This window comes from Pituophis catenifer, unplaced genomic scaffold (assembly GCF_029215685.1).
Source record: "Pituophis catenifer annectens isolate HBS135680 unplaced genomic scaffold, rPitCat1.0.hap2 SCAF_1, whole genome shotgun sequence".
NCBI lineage: Eukaryota > Metazoa > Chordata > Lepidosauria > Squamata > Colubridae > Pituophis > Pituophis catenifer.
In genome coordinates this window covers 144799776-144823006 of record NW_027256881.1, presented here as the reverse complement: position 1 = coordinate 144823006, position 23231 = coordinate 144799776, and the positions used below count along the sequence as shown (strand labels likewise).

Below are 23231 nucleotides of genomic sequence, written 5' to 3'. Positions count from 1 at the left end.
AGGAGCAAAATTAGAGTTTGCTTTGGTTTGCCAATCATTGTATTATCCCTGTATACCAGCTGACAATTAAAAAGACGGCTTTTCATATATACAGAATCTGCCCTCAAAAATGGGCCTGGAGGAAAAAAAAGCCGCTCTACTTTGTTGAAGGCACAAAAGACAATCCTGCTTATTATTTACCTTTCCTTTACAAAAAGTATTCAGTTGTTGAATTCCCGCTTTCCATAAACTGATATTTTTAAATTTGTTTTTGGAATTCATTTTGTTCCCTCTCTTCCAAAAATTAACCACCCTTCAGGGAAATGTAGAAAAAGAAAATGTTGTATGTCATTGGGAAGAAAGGGTTTTATGGTACATAAAGAGAGAATGAAATCAGTTTCATGTGAATCCCATCAGAGACTTTCTAAGGAAAGGAATGGGTTTCTGGCTGCTGTAACAGATTGAATGAATGTTAGATTGGGAAGGCAGGTTTACCTGGAATCTCCTTGTCCTTTTTAAATTTGTATTTTCAAAACTGATGACTTTCTTAAATTTGAAAAAAGGAAAGAAAAGTGAAAATCTTGACAGCTGCCTAATTAAGTATACAGCTAGATGTGCATTTTCACAAGAGTTTTTTTTAATTATTCTCAATAAGCACCATGTGTTTAAAGCTGTCACTTTTCAATTTATAATGTTTGAAATATTACAAATCCATGATGGGCTAAGTGTAGCTTTGGGATGGATGTTCCCAAAGCTTTGGGATGGATGTTCTCTCAGCCTTCTGGTAAAATGTGAACTATTATATTAATTCCTAATGTGTGAGAAATTATCTAGTACATTTACATCAGCAATATTTAATGCAATTAAACCAGCAGCAATTGCAAAAAGACATAATTACAATTATATCATTGTCTTTCAAACAGCATAAAAATAAACATTAGTTCATTGTTTATCAATGTCTAGAATTTGTCCATTACAAAACACTAATAACATTTCTTGTTTCACATTACATTTTTTCACTTACATTTTCTGAAACAAACACTTTCTATTATTCCCATGTCAGTGGGAGAAACCAAGCCCGAACTGCTTAATTTTAAACATTCTTCAACTGAAATTTATTGAAATTTGCAAAAGATATGTTTCTTTGTAGGGGGAATAATCTTTTTTAAGGTGGATTCTTCTGAAGCAGACTATTGCTTTGCGACTGAGTATATCTAACAGGCTTGGCAAATTTGTAATTGGAGTTGCTGTGATGCAAACAGTGGTTAAAGAAGCATCCAGTGCTTGTCCAATAGAAATGAATAGACTGGCTATATTCCAGCTGTGCCTGTAACCACACTAACCTCTTAACTAATACCAAATGCAGACCTCCAAGTCTGATTTTATAGACCACTGAATGCCACGGTGTAGAATGTCAGACATCTTCACAGTCACTTAGCAGCCATTGGCGAGGAATTCTGAGGATAGTAAGGGTAACCAATTTAAAATGTATTATATGCTCCAATACCATTGTCCAATACTGTAAACTGTATATGTAAGCATACAGGGTAACTTTGGCCCTAAAGAGTCTATTTCTGAGATAGTTTAGAGAGAAACTCTGCACAAGTACATATTTAGTCATTATTTTTGTGTTAGGGTATCATTTACTTTTCCCAAGTTTTGGCCTGCTTCAATGGAATGATAATTAGGTCTCCTTCCCTTCTTAAGGAGTTTTCTGTTAAAGTACACTTTGAAAATTTAAGAGCTTTTGCAGTTGCTAATGCTGCAGCTTCCCTTTTGCCCACAATAAATTCAGATCACCAAATTTTCAGCAGTCAAAGTACTTATTTCACCTTCATTTAACTCAAAATATCCAGGCAGGTCATACATTTGTTGTTCTGAGTCAATCAGAGCAAAGGAAGTGTTGTCATAGAAGTGGCATCCAGTATCAGATGGAAAGCTTTGACATCTGCTCTTTCTATACTGCGAGGGACTCAGGGTCTCTGCTTTCTGATGATCATCCTTGAGAGTTAGGAAAGTAGACTCTTTCCTCCAAGTACTGGCAGGGTTTAAAAAACGTCCACTTCTGGTTCTCTTATGCTCTGAGTTATCGACGCAAGATACAAAAGATCCCAGTGGACGATTGTGAACCAGATCTGGTGTCTTCTCTGGAAGCTTCTGTTTGTGAGCAATATGTCCCCCCCAGCTCAATGACTCTGTGGTCAATGGAATGCTGTGATACAGTTCAAGTTCCGTAGTGTTCTGTGCTACATTTTTAGATTTAACGCAGTGTTGTTTTTCCATAACATGATCCCACACTTTGGCTCTGCAGTGGTTGAATGAAGGCTGACTTGGCGTCAGGGTGGACATGCTTCTTTTCCGAAATGGCTTTGCTTTTCTAGTTTCATGAAAACTTGCTGTTCTTCTGAACTGTGAACTTTTTTGGTATCCTCTTTCTGTTGACTCTCCTTTGTTATCAAAATATCTGTGATGGCTTCTCCTCATTGAGGAATGACCAGGGCTCCACACGGAATCGGCCTGCAAAAATGTACTATCCATTCTAGAACAGGGTCTGTCCCCTGATAACTTTAGGTAATCGGGTGGCTGTTCTGGAAATGGAGATTTTATTCTAAACTTACTTGCAGCAGCTACCTCCTGGTTTTCTGTTTTCATTGTGTCCATGAGAGAGTTCTGAGCCACATGATAAAGTTTGGTTGTTTCTGTAAGTCCCTTTTTCTTCATTTCTTTCAACTGCTGCTGGGCAAGGCGATAGCTGTAAATGGGAGGGATGATTTTTTGAGCACTGGACTGCAAATTTTCATGAACTAATCCTCCTCCATCTTCGGGGACCGAATGAAGGCTTCTCCTGAAATTCAAGGTTATATCAGAAGTGTCTCCTGGGGAAAAACAAGAGGCTTCTCCCTCAGAAAAGGTTTCCTGTTGACATCTGTCTGGACAAATATCCTCTTCATCAGAATTTTTTCGGAAGCCAGATGAATGAGGGGAGTCACAGTTAACTGGACTGCTGCACTTCGGGGTTCTGCAAAGCTTTCGCCATAAGGTGATAAGGATCGTTGCAAAGATGATAGATAAGCATAATGATATCCCAGTGATAGTTATTAGATTATTGGCAGCTCTTTCTCCTTCCATTTCAGGAGACAGTGGTGTGAGGAGGCCAGTTGTGGTGACTGAAACAAAGAGCAAAGACATCAGATAACAGACAGTTTATAAGTGCCAATCAACCCAACAAATTAAAATGCTTACTGTTTCTCACTCTATGGCCTTAAAGCACTTTGTAAACTACTTCAGCATTGGCTTCCTGATATCACTGTATGCCAGAAATTCACTAGTTAAAATGCAATCTTTTAACAGACTGATTTCTGATGCTTAAATATATGTAGCTTTGTAGTCACTGCTTTTTACTCAGATGTGGTGTTGGAGCTGGCCCAAAATAAGTTTGGAACCAATTTTCCCTCTTTCGTAACTAAAATTTATTGCACAATTAAAACATAGTACAAATGTGTGCTATTTGTGCAGAAGTGACAGCTTCATTCGAAATGGCTGTTCTAGCTATTCAGGAAACAAGGCATTTATTGTAAAAAAAATCTACTTTACTGGGACATTTTAGACCTGCTCTTCGTGTTCATGATTTTGTGAAACATTTTTGAGATATGTAAATTAAGACTGCATAAAAGAAATAAGCTTGCCATCTCAACTTAATCAGGTATTTAGGCCCACACAATGCTCTGTTGACCAGGAAGTGGACAGCACCAACCACAGAAATATTCTCTCTAAAGTAGGACTTGTAGTCAACCTTGTTTTGAGACAGAGCAAGCTCTGTATCAACCTAAATCTTTTAGCTTGACATGCTGTGGGCAGCAATTCGAAATAGGGCTTATCCTGGGTTTCTTAGGAATTTTGTAATCTTGGAGGTAAGGTTAAAAACTGTTAAAGACCATGTATTTACATAGCTGTCACTCAAGAATAATTTTATGACATCAATTGGTCAATGGGTCTACTTGTTGTAAGGATATGTATCTCAATATGTCCCTGATGGCGAACCTATGGCACGTATGCCACAGGTGGCACGCGTAGCCATATCGGTGGGCACGCAAGCTCAGCTCCGGAAGTTGGCAAATGGGCCATTTCTGGCCTCTGGAGGTCCTCCGGGTGCGGTGTGGAAGGCCGTTTTCACGAGCCCGAAGCGCCTAGAAAGGCTCTGGAGGCTGGGGAGAGCAAAAACGGGGCTTCCAGTCCCACCGTGCCATCGCGTGCCAGGAGTGGGGGGGAGCAGGGGGGGAGAGCACGCACATGTGTGGGGGGTTGCATAGAATTATGGATGTGGGCACACATGTGCGTGACCACCCCTCCCCCCTGCTCCTGGCACACGATGGCAAAAAGATTAGCCATCACTGCAATATGTAAACAATATATGGCAGCCTTTCCCAACCTTATGCTCTCCAGATAAGGGGTGTCAAACTGGCGGCCCATGGGCTGGAAGTGACACGGGCAGGCCACACCCACCCCAGCTCCGTGAAGGGAAAACGGACGTTGCTTACCTGAACGTCCCTTCTCGACGCGCAGCTGGAGAATCCAAAGCTTCGGGTAGTTCAATAGTTGAGTAGCCTACACTGAGTGTGTTCCTTTAAATTTTTCTCTTCAGACACGCCCACTTGCTCAGCAGAGTCCCAGTTTTGTTCACGAAGTAAGGAGCAGTATAGCGTAAGGAAAAATCATCAGCAGCCAAGTTGGGAGGGTTGGATTCTCCAGCTGCGCGTCGAGAAGGGACGTTCAGGTAAGCAACGTCCGTTCTGCAACACGCAGCTTGGAGAATCCAAAGCTTCGGGATGTACCCAAGCAAGTTCAGACAGGGGGGGAGACAGGCTGCTGCACGTCGTCTGAAGAGTTGCATACAGCTTGGAGCACATGGCGACCAAAGGATGCCTCCGCCGAGGCAAAGGAGTCCACCTTGTAGTGCCGGATGAAGGGATTCAAGGATGACCAGGTAGCCGCCCTGCAGATGTCGGAGACGGACGCGTTGGTAGCCCAGGCGGCCGTGGTGGCGGCGCTCCTGGTGGAGTGAGGGAGGATTCTCTGCGGAACTGGTCTGTTCCAAGCTGAATAAGCCCTGGAGATGCAAGATTTGATCCATCTCCCAATTGTCGTAGAAGAAACCTTCCAGCCCATGGAGGAGGGCAGAAAGGAAATGAAGAGCGATTCAGATTTTCGGAAATGCTCCGTTCATTTAATGTATCTGCGCAGGGCCCGGCGGACATCTAAGAGGTGCCAGTTTGCTTCCCGAGGATGTCAGGGTTCCGGGCAAAAGTCCGGGAGAATCAACTCCTGGGCTCGATGGAATGAGGAATTTACTTTAGGTAGAAATGATGGGTCTAGCCTCAGTACGACACGATTGGTGTGAAAAACACAGAGATCACTTCTCACCGACAAGGCCGCAAGTTCAAACATTCGGCGAGCCGAAATAACTGCGACCAGAAACGCCACCTTGAGTGTCAGAAACCGGAGACTGATGGAAGCGAGAGGCTCAAATGGAGGATGCATGAGGGCCTGTAGGACCAAGGTCAGGTCCCAGGACGGGTAGCGATGGATAACTGGTGGACGCAGATTTGCTGCCCCTCATAGAAAGGCGCGAATCGTAGGGTCCTGCGAGAGAGGAAGATTTGCGGAAGAAGAGAGAACAGTATTTAGTGCAGCCACCTGGCGACGAAGAGTGTTAGGAGCAAGGTGCTTATTGAGGCCCTCCTGGAGGAATCCCAGAGCTTCAGGAACGGAGACGGACGTTGGGTCCAGGTGAGACTTGGCACACCAGGAGCAAAAAGAAGTCCAAGTTGCATTGTAAATGCGGCACGTAGACGGCCGCCTGAATAGTGGGGATCGCACTGCTGGGTACGTTGACTCTCCTTAGCAAGATCCTCTCAAACGCCAGGCAGTCAACTGCAACCATGGGGTTCTGGGTGCAGCATGACCCCCTGGCTGAGAATGACCCTGTCCCCTGGTATCCGCTACGGTCTTGCCACCGACAGGTCCATCAAATCCGCAAACCAGGACCTCCGAGGCCAGTGGGGTGCGACAAGAATGACTTCGGCCTTGTCTGTTATTATCCTGCGAATCAGACGAGGAAGGAGTGGCAGAGGGGGAAAGGCATAGAGGAGGCCTCTGGGCCAGGGAGAGGCGAGTGCGTCGACTCCTTCCGCCTGAGGACACAGATGCCGAGCGAAGAACCTGGGAAGGTGTGTGTTGTCGCGGCTGGCGAATAGGTCGACGAGAGGCATGCCGAATCTGCGAACGATTTCGGTGAACAGATCTGGGTGAAGGCGCCACTCGGCGTGGTCCAGATGTTGCCTGCTGAGTCAGTCCGCTCTGATGTTCGTGGTCCCGGCAATGTGCTCTGCTGCAAGGGATAGGACATGCACCTCCGCCCAGGTCAGAAGCAGAGTCGTTTCTTCCATAAGTGGCCCCGAGCGGGTCCCCCCTTGGCGGTTTACGTGCGCCTTTGCTGTTACATTGTCCGTGCGTATCAGGACATGATGCCCCGACACGATCTGCTGGAACGGTAGGAGGGAGAGGCGGATCGCGCGGAGCTCCAGCCAGTTGATCCCTTTGCGGCGATCCTCTGGTGACCACGTGCCCTGGGCGACGTGAGAGAGAAGATGACCTCCCCATCCCGTCAGGCTGGCGTCCGTTGTCACTACCATACGCTGCAGATTCTGAAAGTAGCAGCCCTGGTGCAGGCTCGGGGAAGACCACCAGAGGAGGGACCGTGAGACCTCCGGCGGGAGGGAGACTTGCGTGGAAGAGTTGCTTCGTCTGGCCCTCTGAAAGGGTAGGAGGAACCATTGTAGCTGGCGGGAGTGAAACCTCGCCCAAGGGACGACTGACAGGCAGGATATCATTTTGCCGAGCAGGCGGGACAGGAGCAGCAATGCCACCCTCCGGGAGGAGAGGACCTGGGATGTTAAGGACTGGAGACTGGAGCACCGATCTGCTGATAGGAACACCTGGCCTTTCACTGAATCTATTACTGTTCCTAGGTGAAGGATCCGCGTGGTGGGCTGCAATTGGCTCTTCGGAATGTTGAGGGAGAAGCCATGTTGACGAAGGCAGCGACACACTATTCCGAGGTCCCGAGAGGCCCGGACTGGAGAGGGGGAGAGCACCAGGATATCGTCCAAGTAGCAGTGGAGCCGTACTGGCTGTTGACGTAGGTGGGCTGCCACTGCTGCCAGGAGCTTCGTAAAGGTTCTGGGGGCGGAAGAGAGGCCGAAGGGCATTGCCCTGTATTGGAAATGCCTGCTGTTGTAGGCAAAGCGGAAGAAACGACGATGGGACAGTCGTATGGGCACGTGGACGTATGCTTCTTTCAAATCGATAGAAGTCATCCAGTCCGATGGTCGAATGGAAGCCAGAATTGAGCGGAGAGACTCCATTATGAACTGATGGTAGATGATAAACTCGTTCAGCCTCTTGAGGTCCAATATGCCCCTGTAACCCCCCGACGCCTTGGGGACCAGGAAAAATATGGAGTAGAAGCTGATCCCGCGATGTTGGGGGGGCGGTTCTATGGCCTGGATTTGGAGCAGGTGATGGATTTCTGCCTCCATTAATTGACGCTTGGCTAAATTGGACGAGAGAGGGCATTGGACGAAGTGAGAGGGGGGACGGGAACGGAACTCCAGGGTAAGACCTAGACGGATCGTCTGGAGCACCTAGGCATCCATCGTCGAAACCTCCCACTGAGAGAGAAAATGAGTCAGACGGCCGCTGATGGGAAGGTGGGTGTAGTCATTTTCCTCTTCTGAAGGCACGGGCGCCCGTACCTTGGAAGGGCCGTTTGGGCGCTGGGGTCTTGCGTCCTCGGTCTCTGAAGGAAGGTCTATCGAAAGAGCGATCGAACCCTTGCGAGTAGGACCTGGAAGAGAAGGACCCGGAAGGTCCAGCGTCAATCCGAAAGGGCTGCCTGGTGGAGTAAGACGAAGGTTTACGTTCTGCTCTTCTGTAAGAGGATGGCATGACCTTCCGCTTATCCTTGTCCTCTACAAGGATGGGGTCTAATGCGTCTCCAAAGAGGCGGGAACCTTTGTAAGGAGTTGAGGCGAGGCGCCATCTGGACTTTGCATCAGCTCTCCAATTTTTTAGCCACAATAAACGGCGAGATGTAACGGATGACACCAGGGCGCGCGAAGCAAACTTCGCGGCGTTCAGCAAAGCGTCTGCCATATATTCAGTAGCCGCCACCAGCTTGTTGACATCTTGGCGGAGGTGTGAATCATCAGCAGGGAGGCACTCCTGAAGTTGGCGGAGCCAGATTAGAGATGCCCGGCTGAAGAAGGAAGCTGAGGTGGCAGCCCTAACAGCCCAGGCGGCCGCATTATGCGTACGACGAAAAGTAAACTCAGCCTTCTGATCCTCCGAGCGCAGTCCGTCGGCAACGTCGTTGGAGATCACCGAGGAGGTGGTCAGATTGGCCACAGGCGTGTCTACGGTTGGCAGCTGAAGGAGTTCCTGGAGACTAGGCGCTGAACAATATAGTTTTTTGTCCAGACCCGATGGGGCAGGTAAGGAGGAGGGTGTGGACCAGGAACGTTGGACCACCTCGGAAAAGAGCTGCGGGCATGGAATGAAGTCTGCTTCAGGCTTGAGCACCGTGAACAAGGCCTCATGTTGTTGAGAAGGACCCGGTTGATCCACCTGCGGGGTCGGATCTGCCATTTTCGTGGTCAATTTAGCTTTGTGTAGAAGGAATTTAAATAGCAAGGGCCTGAAGAGCCCAGAGAAGGCCGGCTTTTCCGGTGGCATATCAGCATCGTCGGATAAGTCCATATCTAATAGGTCGGCCTCGTCCTCCTCCGAAGATGACTCCCCGCCGTGTCCATAGTGTGGATGAGAAGCATCCACGTGTGTCATGGTGGGATACTGGTGAGAGGCCGGCTGGGAGGCCCGAGGCAGAGGCGGCGGAGGAGGATATCGTGGTTGAGGCCAGGCAGCATATTGCCCTGGATGTTGAGAGTTTGCTGCCAGAGTGCGGGATACAGTCTCTGAGATGATCTGTTGAATGTCATAAGGAAAAGGCGGTGGGACCGACTCCGTGGCACGCAAACCTGCAGCCGTGGGAGTAAATGTCGCTTCCGGCTGAGACCTACGAATATGAGAGGTGTTGCACAAGAGGTCCACCGGTCCTGTGCAAAGTGCCGGAATAGCCCCAGAAGAACAGGTTGTCGATACAAAGGCTGTAGTGGTAGTGGATCAGCCTGATGGATGGGCTGGTCGCTTGCTTCAGCCACAGGTGATAGTGGGACTGGTAAGCGTGAGGATGAAGCCTGATTGGACTGCTTGCGTGCCTTCTCAAATTGTCGTTCCAGGGCCTTGTGCCTCCTGGAAGCGTCCTTGTCTGCAGCAGAAAGGGATTTGGACCTCTTTGAAGGTAGAGAATTAGATGAGGATGATGGATGCGATGAATGCTTGCGAGACTTCTTGCGGTGCCTGTTCTGCTCCAGGTGACGTTCAGGAGAACTGTGAATGTCTTCCAGGTCGGAAGAGAGGTCACGTTTGGCCATATTGAGAGCGAGTTGGGGTAAGTGAAAAGAGAGTCGTTTAATCTCTCTTTCTCTTTTTCTTTCTTTTTTTTTTTATTTAATAATATCTATAACTGAAAATTAATTGCTATTATTATTATTAATTATTTTTGTTTGTTTGTTTGTTTTTGAAATAGGTATGAACTGAGGTTCAAACAACAGTGGAAGAACGAGGTAAGGTCAGGCAGGTAAGTCCAGAAAGCTCCAGTTGCTCCACAGAGGCAAATGGCCAGAAGGGTTGAAAAAGTCAGCAGAAAAGAGAGTCAGCTCCCAGCAGCCAATTGCGCACGCGCGGAGCAGTTGCTGGGCAGAAAAAGGCAGCCCTTGGTTTCTCTAGCGCCAAGGAAGGAAATGGCGGCAATTGAGGGCTGCAGACAAATTAAATATATATAGGTGTGCTAGGGAGACCCCTCCCCCCAGCGACTCCCCTGTAGCTGGGGCAGAAAAGGCAATCCGTTGGAAATCAGACAATTTGAGTCTTCTGATGGGGGGTGGTGAGGGGAAGCAGGCACACCGCGCGAGCTGTCAAAAACACCAGCTCCTAGTGCTGAGGCGGTCAAGGAAATGGCGCGTAAAAGTCCAGAGGCTCCAAGCGCCGCCGCCGAGTCAATAGAAGGGAAGGAGCCCACCGATGAGAGGAATTTGCAACCGAAGCCTCAGAAGTGCTTCCTGCGGTGCGAAATTGCGATCGTAGCCGAGAGAAGCGGTTTGTGTTTAAAATGCAGTCCGGCGATCGAGGGCTCGGCTAGAGAAAGGTGAAGACGCTCCCTTTGCTTCCGAGGCATGCGATCACTCAGAAGTGATCCAAACGCCTATGGGCAGTTCCCAGTAGTAGAGAAAGTGCCGCTGTGAGCAGGGCAACAATCCCAAGCCGCCTTGAGTCTCGGCAAGTTCAGAAGGGCGGGGGGCGGTATTACCGGCACGCTGGGGAACCTACCCACATGCCGGCGGCAATTTGAAGGGCCGGGGGAGTCAGGAATCTAGCTTGCTCCCCGTAGCTAAGGAAGACAGCCATGGGCGGCCTGCCAGAGGCAGCAGGCAAACTCACACCTGGCAAATCCAACGAAGAGAGAAAAGGCAAAATAACTAAGGCAAAAAAACCCAGAAGAATCCAAAGCTTCAGGAAGGCAATAGTCTAAAAGATAACTGGAGAAATTGTCAGACAGTGTCACAGGCTCAACTGAGTGAACTAAACTGGGACTCTGCTGAGCAAGTGGGCATGTCTGAAGAGAAAAATTTAAAGGAACACACTCAGTGTAGGCTACTCAACTATTGAACTACCCGAAGCTTTGGATTCTCCAAGCTGCGCGTTGGAGAAACGTCATGATACGTCATGTGATGGCAACATGACGCCACAAGTTTGACACCCATGCTCTAGATGTATGGGCTTGCAACTTGTAAAATTTCCAGTGCATATATAAATATTATACTACATTTTCACTGGACTCTAGGTGGCCTTAAATGGTAGTACCCTGGGAAATATTGATTACATGAGTACATTCAAGCGTGTCAATCAGACACAGCTCTCTACTTGGGTTTCCTTCCTTCAAAGCTGCCTGCCCTAGACTTCCATGCTGACTGTTGTCCCCAAACAATATATTGGGCAGAGAGATCTCTTGAACACATACAAAAATATTGCAAAGTTGTATAGACTATAGTGTTTTTGAAACATCAAGCTTACATACTGGGACATTCCTCCAAAGAACACGGAGAAGTTTCTTGTTGCCTTCCTGGGCAACCTTGCATCATGTGGACTGGGGAAGGCATGAGGCATTCCCGAAAACGCTCACGAATGCCACCTCCACAAGTGGCACTACACGAACTCCAGGCTTGCCAAGTGCTCCAGGATCCTCCTAGGAGAACATAAATTACGTTACTGTAGGAAACGTTCTCTGAAAGCTATCAACCATCCTGCACAAAAAGCAAGATAGATGAATTTATTACTTCTAAAGAGTAGATGGATTCAAATTCCTTGTGGAAACTGAAATTATACCCCCCCCCCAAAAATACAGTCAGCCCTTGACCCGTGCGATCGTCAGAGCCTTTTTTTTTACTTTTAAAAGCATTTTTTAACGACCTATTCAGCCGAATAGGTTGTAAAAAAATGCTTTTAAAAGTAAAAAAAAAATTGCTCGCCACAGCTGACCACCCACCCCATGCGCTGTTCTACTTTCCCCATGCCTCCTTTTGGCATGCATGGTACGCACTGCGCAAACACAAGCGCGTGCGCAGCCAGTGAACCGGTAGTAAACCGGTTCAGATTTCACCACTGGCTTGCCCCATTTTTACGACCTTTCTTGCCTCAGTTGTTCAGTGAATCACTGCAGTTGCTAAGTTAATAACACGGTTGTTAAGTGAATCTGGCTTCCCCTTTGACTTTGCTTGTCAGAAGGTTGCAAAAGCTCACGTGACCCTGGGCCATTGCAACTGTCATAAATATGAAACGGTTGCAAAGCATCCAAATTTTTAACACATGACCATGGGGATGCTGCAACGGTTGTAAGTGTGAAAAACAGTCATAAGTCTCTTTTTTCAGTGCCGTTGTAACTTTGAACAGTCACTAAATGAGCTATTATAAGTTGAGGACTAACGGTAGACCATTAGTGGCTTCAGTTGTTATGGGGTAGACAAAAAAATATGAGAAATTCACCAGATTGCAAATGGTAGAAGATCTGGGATATATAAATGCCGTACAGCAAGGTAATACAGCTGAAGCTGATGACCCTTCAGGAAAGTGCATTTTTGTGATGAACTTGCTTTTCTACTAACTAGAAAATAACCCAAGGCCAATTAGCAGGAAACAGCATCTATATACATATGCATATGTATATACCCATCACACTCTCTTCTTTTAGGGTAAAAATCTTTATGCGAAATGCAGCAAGAAAATGATTAATAATGTCAAACAATGGAAGGCATAAGATAAAATATATATATATTGAGCTTCTACCTTCTTCCGCATGCCACTGCATCCCTTTTTAACCTTGCAAACCATCCTTGCTTCTATCTCATCTGCACATTGGCTTTTGTTCCTTAAGCAACACTCCTGTCTTCTTCACCGATTATGCTTGAGAGATTTAAAGTGTTACTAACTGGGTATTAGTAGAAACATTTTACATAAATCTAAAAAAAGAGAACCAAAAGCACTCTTAGCTGCAGCATAATATGGTCTAATTCTACAAGCATGAATTTTGTCATTTTCATGCCGTCTTGTATCTGGATGGCTTTCAACCTTCTGCATAGGTAAAACCAACATGTAGAATGACTGACCTGGGAAAAAGTCTCCACTTTGTGGTGATCAACACTGCAATTTCTTCAGACTGACACCTAATTCCTAATAGGTGATATATCATGTTATTGAAGCATTAAGTGATTGTCACTGAGTGACAATGATAGAGGAGTAACATGTGGAGATGGAGCAAACCTTTTTCTACGCAATGCTTCTAGATTCAGTCCCTCAGCACCTCCAGTTAAAGACATATAAGAAGTGGCAAGAGAGACTCTAGACTTGTTGGCCATCCTGGGCAGCGGGCCCAATAAATAATCTGATGTTATATAAATTTTAAAATTTCACATTAGAAACACAATGTAGACAAACATGATATGAAAAATTGTGCTGCTCAAAATCTGTTGAAACATAATATTTCTTGATTACAATTTCCCATTAAGCAAATACCGGTACCCATAATATGCTAATTCTGGCCTATATCTCCAGGTAACTCCTCTATAAACAAGGGGAAAAAAATACCTGAATACTTGGTAAAAAGAACTGACCTGCCTAGTTTCAGATCCAATTTCATGTAGATAAATTAGACTGTGTCAAAATAGGTAAGAATCCAAGATGGGAGCAGATAAGGCTGAGCTCAAAATTTCATTCACTAAGCTTCAAAACCTACACACACTGTAGGATTCCAATCTCTATTACTCCCAATTACTGTGGTCACATATATTAGCCACATACTACTGGGCTACAGGTTTCTCACCCTTCTTCTAAAAAAATCCATAGAAACAATTCAAGAAATGAAAAGAACAATGAGCCCTATCTTCTGGGACTGCTAGGAACAAGTGAAATGCTTCAGACAACTTTCAGAAACCTCAGTTTGTCAGTTGCATCAAAGTTCTCCAGATTAAACTAACTCTCAGGTTAGTCACACTGGTTACCATACTAGAAGAACCTAGATTAGCAAATTCCCCTATATCAAAACTCAAGAATGGTGTCAAAGACCCCTTTTATCTCTATTGGGTCAGGAATGTCTTCCTTTGAACCACTTCCTTTCTCCTTTCCTTCCTTCCTGGTCAATGAGCTACTGGGATGGGAGAAATCATTCTTGCAAGTGATTTGAAATAGTTGGTTGAGAAAGTTTTTATAATTAGGCTGAGTCATCACCCATCCATGGGTGCCCATAGAGCTGAGAACATGCAGCTCTACTGGAATTACCAGAGGGTTTGTGCTGGCAGCCCTGGTTCTAAGCCTTTAGTAACTGTTTCAAACAGAGAAATAGGTGATTCATTTCCTGGCATAGAAGTAATGTTTAATTTTTGTATGTTGGGCTGCTGAGAAGGAGCAGAACTAATTGTAAAAAGCCTGGCAATTAGAGACAACTTCTTCATAATTGTGGAACATTTAATAAATAAGACAATTTACCTCAGAAATGACACCAGTATGATTTTCAATGGCTTACCCTGGAGGCCTTCTCTCCCAGACAAAGTAGAAGGTCCAGTAATAAACAGCTACCTATTCAACTGCCAGAATTATTGCCATGGTGAGACTGCCTTGTGCCCTCCCTCCCTCCCTGAAAAGGAATTTCTAATAATGCCAAGCAACAACCCACATTCTTCCAGTTTGAACTCATTCATGTATAGCTTGAAGAGTCTATCCAAATTAGCCCCAACACACAAGTTGTATTGGTGGGCAATGGAACCTGGAACCTATGGTACCGTGTAGGAGTTTGGTTGCAGTATCCTAGTACCGAATGCCATAATACCCATATATCACACTGCCATAATCTAGCACTTTACAGATATGTTGGTCTGTGAATCTTGGCAGCTGTAATCCCAACACATTTTGCAAGACACCATGTGTGATCTATGATCTCCACAATAATCTTATGTAAGGTTCATCTATTTACTATGTGAAGAGATTCAAAATGGCTGTTGGTTCATTTCTTTCTAAGATCGTGTAAGGCTACACTTAAAAAAAAACTATCTGTGTTGCATGTTACATAGTAGTCATGATCATCACATTTCTTTGGATATTTGCTAAAATTAATTGCAAAAGATAGAGGTATTTTCCCAGTTGGTTGAGCAAATCACTTGTATCTCACCACAACAACTTGGCATGTTTTTGTAAGGGACTGGATACTCCTTTCTTTTTCTAGCTGAGGTTTGCACCATAAAGTCTGGTAGAAAATCAAAGTGGTTTGCCAAGCCTTGCCCAAGGCAGCCTGGAACACTTTGTGACTAATCTGGATCTGAAGCTAATGCTCACACATTCTGCATTATTTAAATTTACTTGAATTGCCTCATCATCATACAATATGATGATGAATTCCTAGAATGGGGAATACTTTTTAGAAAAAATATTTAGACAATACAAGAGAAGATGTATAAGTTGAAATGAAGCAAAGGACACAAATTAGATGGTTATGAGATCTGGGTTGCAATGATCTGAGAAATTATTAGATGGCAGGGGAAAAAAAATACAGGTAGTCCTCGACTTACAACAGTCTATTTAGTGACCATTCGAAGTTATAACAGCACTGAAAAAAGTGACTTGTGATGTTTTTTCACAGGGCTAAACGCACTTAACAAATGTTTCACTTATCAACATAAATTTTTGGTTCAGTTGTGTCCATAAGTTCTATCTGTATTTTTCGTCGCAGCTATCTTGTGGTCTTGTGGATTTTTGCAGCTCACATCTGGTGCCTCAACTTTAGAAACCACAAAAAAATTCTTTCTTTTTAAATAAGAAAGGCAAGATTTCAATGGCGTAGTCCAGCACCCTACATAGGAGACCTTGTATATAGAATATACAATTTATTTAGATGTTTTAAAAATTCATAAGCTATTCATTCCTTTAATAGGTATAGGAACATAGAATACAATCCTTTCTCCTTGTCCTATCATCCATCTAGCAAACTGTCAAGGCAAAAATTTTACCATATTTAGCAGACCTATCCTGTGTGTGCAGCTCAGCACTGTTGCAGGCTTATTTGCAAAACTTGATGGATTATGCTTTTGTATTATACTCTAGTTTCCAGAAGAAATATGCATCCAAGAAGACCCTGAAATCCTTCAGTTTCAAATGAGACATTTTGGAAAAGTAATACAAACCAACATTCCTTTGGATTAGTACACATTCTTTTGCCCATGGCGCGGAATTCACTTGGTTGGAAGAGCTAAATTCAAAACAGTATTTGTTTGTGCCACTGTCGAACAATGTGCAACTGAGTTCTAGCTGATGGTCCTCTGGATTCAGGATGCTTTCATATAGCTTTGACACCATTTGGTCCAAAGGGTTATACTTAAACACAGCAATGCGTCCAGCAGAAGATGTACATGGAGGAGAAATAACAGAAGCCACAACCGATGACTCACATAGCACTTCTTCTGATATGGCTAGCTTGTATCCAAATTTGCGCACAAGATCTATAGGTCCTGATGAAGCAATGATTGAGCCTGTCTCTGCTGATTTCAGTAATGTAGTGATGTATGCTTCTGGGCTAATCACATGGCAGTCCAAATTCACCCACTGGGACTCAAAGAGCGAAACGCTTTTCCTTGTTCTCAGGCCCAGTGTCTCATTTGAGATCAATGTCCCTAGTTTGTATAGGTTGCTGGTTAGAATGACATCCAGAGAAATCACTGTTTTATTTATGGGACATAATAACTCGTTAGTAAACAGCCCGAGCTGAAGGGAATTCCCATGACCACCTGACGTCCTCCTCAAATCAAAGTCAAATATAGGCCATTTCACGTTGAGTAGAAGAGTTTCTCCGTTCTGTTGAGAATTAAGCCCTCCGATGTTTTCAGAAGCCAGCTTCAACCAGTAATTTCCAGCATTCTTAAAATAGGAACACTCAAAACCAATCACACCTTGACGCTGGTTTTCTGGAAACTGTTTTTTGGCAACAATTTGGTTGCTGCTGGCCTCCATGAGTAGAACAGAAGTATTTTTCAGTGTGTTGTTAGCATCATAATAATTCTGAAAACTAACAGATACTGTAACATTGCTTAAAGCTATATGAGTCTGTTGGTCCAAGAGAAGTTTGATTGCTCCGAGAACTGGAGGAAAAAAGGAATTTGATAGCGCAATTAATGAGAAGACCATGAAGACGTAGAATTTACATGCTTTTCAGTAAATTTAACCAAGTATAGCATTTCACCTAAGGCATGACAATTCTCAACATCCCTGAAAACTATACACTATGGGAACGGATGCTAGAATTACAGTCTCTATAGGTTGCTTTACATACCTTAATCTACATAACACATGGCTCACAACCTATTATCTGTTTAATTTACAATCCCAATTTAATTTAATCAGGATTGGACTAGAAGACCTCGAAGATCCCTTCCAACTCTGTCATTCTGTTTTAATCCCTATTTAATGTAATGGAATACCAATGTTCATATGCAGAACAGGTGAAAGATTCAAAAAGCCCAATTATGTTTTTCAAAATAGTAATTCTGTCCAAACTGTGTGCATATGTACAATTGCTGAGTTATACAACAATTAAGATGAAGTAATGAATTTGCATTTATAATGTGCTAGGTCCATTAATTCTCTCATTCTTAGCTGTTTTTAATAAAAGTAAGTACATCTCTTAACCACAAGCAAGAAACCCGTACTGTCTCCACTCCTCCCTCCTAAATCTTCTCACTTACCATTCTTACAAGCAAATAATTTTAAAGCTGCTGCATCATACAATGTAACAGACAGCAACTACATTGGCCAAACCTATCTCCGCTACTTTTCATTCCCTGTCCCATACTGGATTTCAATTTTTTTAGAAAAAACATCTGTTTTTCTAGAAAGTTAAAAACCATTAACTAGCTAAAATTAAAGCTCCTAGCTAAAACTTTAAATAGTTCTCTTGATGTTTGCCAAAGAAAATACTTAAAACTGTTTTGTACTGTATATATCAAGGTAAGAGACCTTATCTTCTGCTTGGTTCAATTCAATTGTGGCAATGTTGTTGCTGTTAATTCTAAAATTCATTAAGAATTGTGATTTTGGATCCATGACATTGTCTGCTTCCCCACCATCCAAAACCACCATTGGGGGAGGGTCCTTTTTTTTTTTTTTAACAGAAATTCACCCTTCATATATGGAGGGCAGAGAAAACAGAGAGGACAACAGGCTAGTCTGCTTGCCCCAGTCTTCCTCCAGATGTTTAGAGTTATAGGAGAGGAAAATAACTCAAGTTTCCTCAAGCCACCTACTGAACGTCCAATTTAGTGTTTTTTAATAGACATCAAGGAATGATGGGATTTGCCAGTCCACCCATCTGGATTTGACATTTCAAAATGATAATAGTGCTGTCATTTCCATCTAATGTTTCCACATACTCACCATAGTCACAGAGCACAACTAGAAGTAGGTTTGGAAAAATGTTCAACCTCTGTTTCATCCTGATTTGGTGATCTCCCAACTCCTTTTATTCTTCATGTCCTATTCCAGCCCAAAACAAACTTCAGTTCTTATACATTTCTCTGAAATCAAAAGCCATGGAAATAAAAATCAAAAGACGATGCCTATTAGCTCTCGGAAGACCTGCAATCCTAATTCTTAGACTTTCCAAACATCTTCCCTTGAAGTTGTATTTTCAATCTGATGTCCATCATTTTCGTCCAGTATAGTCTGTGGTCTCAGTGGCTGGAGCATCAGCCTCCACCATATAGCTATCATTGAGACTTTTATGCAAATAAGAAACTAAGAACTGCAAAGAAGACCTCTGGGAACCAGACGTTTGAAACTGGTGCTTCTCTATACTTAATTAAGTTGTGCAAAAGCTAACTAAATGAATTCAGAATCTCAGCAACAATACACCTGAATATGTAGGTTGGGCTAGCCTGGACTAGATACAGATTGTGTTGCCATAGCATGGCAAAAGCATCCAAAAAGGTGCCTTCGCATCATTAAGCAATTCAAAATGCTCTTATACTGCATGCAATGCCATTGTTTTAGAATAGAAATACACCTGCAAAAAAGTGGTTTCTGTATTTCATGAGAAGTCTCACTGTCCATGAACAATCCAAGCCTCTAGCAGACTGGACCCTGCTAGGAGTCCAGTCTGAACCTTTGGTTAAGACCCTCCAGTCTTAACCAAAGGTTCTGTGTCACTGCAAAATTGTTAAATATATGCATGCACAATGCAATTCCACCTCAGGACACAAAGCTGAGCTAGGCCCTTTAACATACTTTCAGTACTGACAATAACACATTACTCTGTATTTATGACAATCCTTTAAAGTTATTTTAACTTTTCATGATCACTTTATTTTCCCATTGCAGACTTGCTCCCGTCTTGATTCTTTCTAATGTTTTCTGCTATTAGCCTGGGGGATCTGGATTTCAATTACATACTTCATTAGTTTGCACAGAAATTATTGGGTAGCTCAGAAATTCAGTGAAAGAAGAAGAGAGAAAAAAACGTGGAGAGAGTATTAGAGCAATCAATGAAACACTAAGAGAGAAATCCAAAAATCATGTTGGGACAAGAAATAATGAGTTCATGTTCAACTGCACATGGCCAGATTTTACTGAATTGATCAACTCCAGAGCAGAAACAGATTGGTGCACAAAGGAATCACAAGCCTTTTAAAAACTATACAGGTAGTATACAGGTAGTCCTCAACTTACAACAGTTCATTTAGTGACCGTTCAAAATTATAACGGCACTGAAAAAGTGACTTATGACCATTTTTCAACCTGTGCAGCATCCCCACAACCCGGTGATCAAAATTCAGATGCTTCACGACTGGTTCATATTTATGACCATTGCTGTGTCCCAGGGTCATGCGATCACATTCGCGACCTTCTGATAAGCAAGGTCAATGGGGTAGCCAGATTCATTTAACAACCGAGTTAGTAACTTATCTACTGCATCAATTGACTTAACAACCTAACTGGCAAAAAAAGTCGTAAAATGGGGCAAAACTCAGTTAACAAAGGTCTCACTTAACAGAAATTTTGGCCTTAATTGTGGTTGTAAATCAAAGACTACCTGTACTTTTGAATAAGCATGAACAAAAACAGTGTTCTATGTGTGCCAGCATCCTTGAATTTATTTTACAAACAAAAGCAAGTATCTACACAGTTTTCAAAAATAAAGAAGTCGTTATTGCAAGCAACATGGTACAGGTGATCCTCAACTTACGACCACAGTGGAGCCCAACATTTCTGTTGCTAAGTGAGGCAGCTGTTAAAGTGAATTTTGCCTCATTTTCTTGGTAAGTGAATCACTACAGTTATTCCATTGTGGTGGTAAATCGAGAACTACCTGCATTCCCAAAGCAAGCCACCGAGCTAATAAGAAAAACGACCCTCCGCCGTCCCACGAATATACATTGCATTTTCCTTCTTCGCCGACCCATAACTTAAGTGCCTACCTACTACTTCAAAAGCGCGCTGGGCAACTGCGGGACAAGAGGCATAACAGGGGGAGCGGGAGGAAAAGAGGCGAGCGCACTGAAGGAGTGCTGGCCGCCGTATCCTCGGCTCCGCGCCCTGGCAGCGCAAAGCGATCCAGTCCGAACTTGATCCTCGAAGGGGATCTTCTCTTCAGTTTGCTCAGAGAAGGAGCTCCTCAGCGGGGCGTCAGGTGAAGAAGTTGAGGAGCAAAAGCCGCGGGGGCGCCAACAGCTGGCCTCGCCGCCGACCTCTCGCCCGTTTCTCCCCACGTTGGGGGCTCATGTCTGGAGCGGGAGCACCGCGGAGGCTTTTCCTCTCTGGCTACCGGAGGAGACGCGCCCCAGCTGGAACGGAGAGAGATGCGCCTCTGGCCTCGGGCGTGGCGCAAAAAAGAGAGAGCGTGTGTGTGTGAGGGAGACGGGAAGCGGACAGGCTGGCTGGCTGGCCCGCCCCACTGGAAAGCGCTGGCGCAGCCGCCGAGCCCAGCAGGATCGGGAAAGAAGCGCGTCCCGCCGCCTCTCACCGCGCCCTTCTGCGGGAAAAGCCTGATTTCCTCCCTGCCCCCCCCGTTTAGAATTGCGGGACTAGTTTGTGAGGCGGGGCAGGACTTTACACATATACACACACCGACCGGCGCGTTGCGGAGAGCGCGCGATGGCGCCCACAAAAGTTTGCCTGTGGTTAAAAACACGCGGTCTCGTGGGAACCCGCGACAATCGGGTTCATCGCCGCGCTCTCGGCGAGATGACAGAATCCTCGTTCCCCTGAAAATCTCCGCGCGCCTCTTAGGCGGGAAAGAAGCGCGGTGGGAAGAGTCCGGAGGTCCCGCGCGCTCCGGGCAGCAGAATGCTTTGAGACAGGTGGAGGTTTGGCGCGGAGAGTGGAGATTTTGGATGGGGCTTCCCCCCCCTCCCTGTGTAGTTTTCTGGTGCGAGGGACGTATTTTTCTGCGAGGAAGCCTGGCGGGCGAAAACGTTTTTGCTGGTGAAAGCTATAGGATCGCTGTCCGGGCACTGACTTTTTCTTTTAAGCTAGAAACAGGATGCGCGTATTTCCTTACTTCTGCACAGAAATCACACACGCTTCCTTAAACTAAGCATAGTAGTAGCCAGCAAGATTTCTCCATTAGATCTGGGCTTTTGACAATTGACAGGAGGAATGATGATTTGTTAATGAATTCTAACTGAAGGACCATTCAGTTGATCCGAAAACGGGTGAAACATTAAATAAACTATTGTAAAAGGCTAAATAATGCTTGTAAGGGCCTGTTCAGCTGGAAAAAGTTATATGCTAGAGGAGGAAATGGGCCCTGCCATCCGTGGCTAGAGATGCCAGAGAGATTGATAATCTTTTGCAGAAATGAAGGCAAGCACTCCCTGTGATAAATGAATAGGACCTGTTGAAAATTTGTTAAAAATGGTGAATGAATTAGATGTATTATAAGAGAGCTGGAGATACACTCCTTGTTTACAGATCGCATTGGGGACAGGCAACTCAGTCATTAAACAAAGCAGTTACTAAGTGAAACCACAACTGTGCTTATGCTCTTCCTTCAGCTATCCTTTGCTGAAGTATACAAATCTGCAAAGATCATAAATGCAAGGGCTGATCATAAAGTTACTGTTGCTACCAATTTAAGATGCTTTCAAAATGGGATTAGTCAGATTAATGTAGGCTGAGACAAACCATGACTCCTACTTATAATAGCTGTTTATCTGATGGGCAATATGAATAGGAGGTACTAGAGATTTCTGTCCTTTGTGTAAGCATCTTGGAGACGACTGTTTAGTCATTCTAAATTAGCTTACAATAGTTTATAGATCTGGAACCTCAAGAGTCTGTCACCAGGGCCCTCCTTGTATTAAGATTTGCTATCATTTTAATACATTTCTGCACCAGTCCACCAAATGGCATTTGTACAAGGAAAACGAATACAGACACATCAGCAAAATGACTGCCGGGGGTGTATGTGTGTGTTTGTTCTTGTATTCTCCCCATAGCTGTTTCATGAACTGAACTTTGTGAGTTTAGTTAAACAAAGATAAATATTATATATATGATAAATATATGAAGGATAAATATATGATTAGAGGACTGAAGACTGTAACGTATGAAAAATGGTTGCAGGAACTGGGTATGTCTAGTTTAATGAAAAGAAGGACTAGGGGAGATAATTCCAATATCTCAGGGGTTGCCACAAAGAAAAGGGAGTCAAGCTATTCTCCAAAGCCCGAGGGCAGGACAAAAAGCAATGGATGGAAACTAATCGAGAGAAGCTACATAGAACTAAGGAGACATTTCCTGACAGAACAATTAAGTCAGTGGAACAACTTGCCTCCAGAAGTTGTGAATGCTCCAACACTGGAAGTTTTTAAGATGAAGTTGGATAACCATTTGTCTGAAGTGGTGTAGGGTTTCCTGCCTACGCAGGGGAGTGGACTAGAAGACCTCCAAGGTCCCTTCCAACTGTTATTCTATTCTATGAATTCTGCTTGATTAGCCATATGTCAAGAGTGTTGCAATGGAGTTTTCATGTCCCTTGCTGCCCAGACAGAGATGAGGAACTTGCACTGTCTGAGAAGAGCTTGGCTAATTCCACTCCATGGCAGCCTTGAAGTAGCAGCCATAAAATATATAGGTGATGAGATTCCCAGCAGTAAGGAAGGTCACCTATGCCATCTTCTTCCTGAGAGGGTCCTTGGTGTTCTCTCAGCTTGCTTGTTTTCTTGCAGTTTATATTTTGGTGTCTTGCCTGTCTGTGTGGGTGGAAGCGGCCTCAGAGATTGTTTGGTTGGGCTGTTTACTGATGGTTCTGGCAGTTTTTCCTCCCTGTTATATTTTCTTTTATAGTGGAAAGTGGGTTGACTTTGCATTGCACTTTTATTGAGAAATTTAAAAAGGGACATTTCCAATTTTCTAATGATCAGAACAATGTTCAAGCACTATTTCTTAACCGATTTAACAGAGTGTACCAAGAAAATAGCACAAAAAATGCTGTCTCAACAACAGGATATATAATCAGCACCCTTCCCTCAAAGTAATCACAC

The 23231-nt window shown here is 44.3% G+C and overlaps 1 protein-coding gene across 1 annotated transcript; it reads right to left on the bottom strand.

Annotated features, from left to right (window-relative positions):
• Positions 1–898: 898 nt before the first annotated feature.
• THSD1 (thrombospondin type 1 domain containing 1) lies at positions 899–18192 on the bottom strand. Its single transcript, XM_070955959.1, has 4 exons — positions 18124–18192; positions 15882–16832; positions 11234–11401; positions 899–3146 (listed from the first exon to the last, which is right to left on the bottom strand). Exons 1-4 carry the CDS (start codon positions 18179–18181, stop codon positions 1771–1773), a joined length of 2553 nt encoding a protein of 850 aa, XP_070812060.1. The 5' UTR covers positions 18182–18192; the 3' UTR covers positions 899–1770.
• Between the last annotated feature and the right edge of the window lie 5039 nt (positions 18193–23231).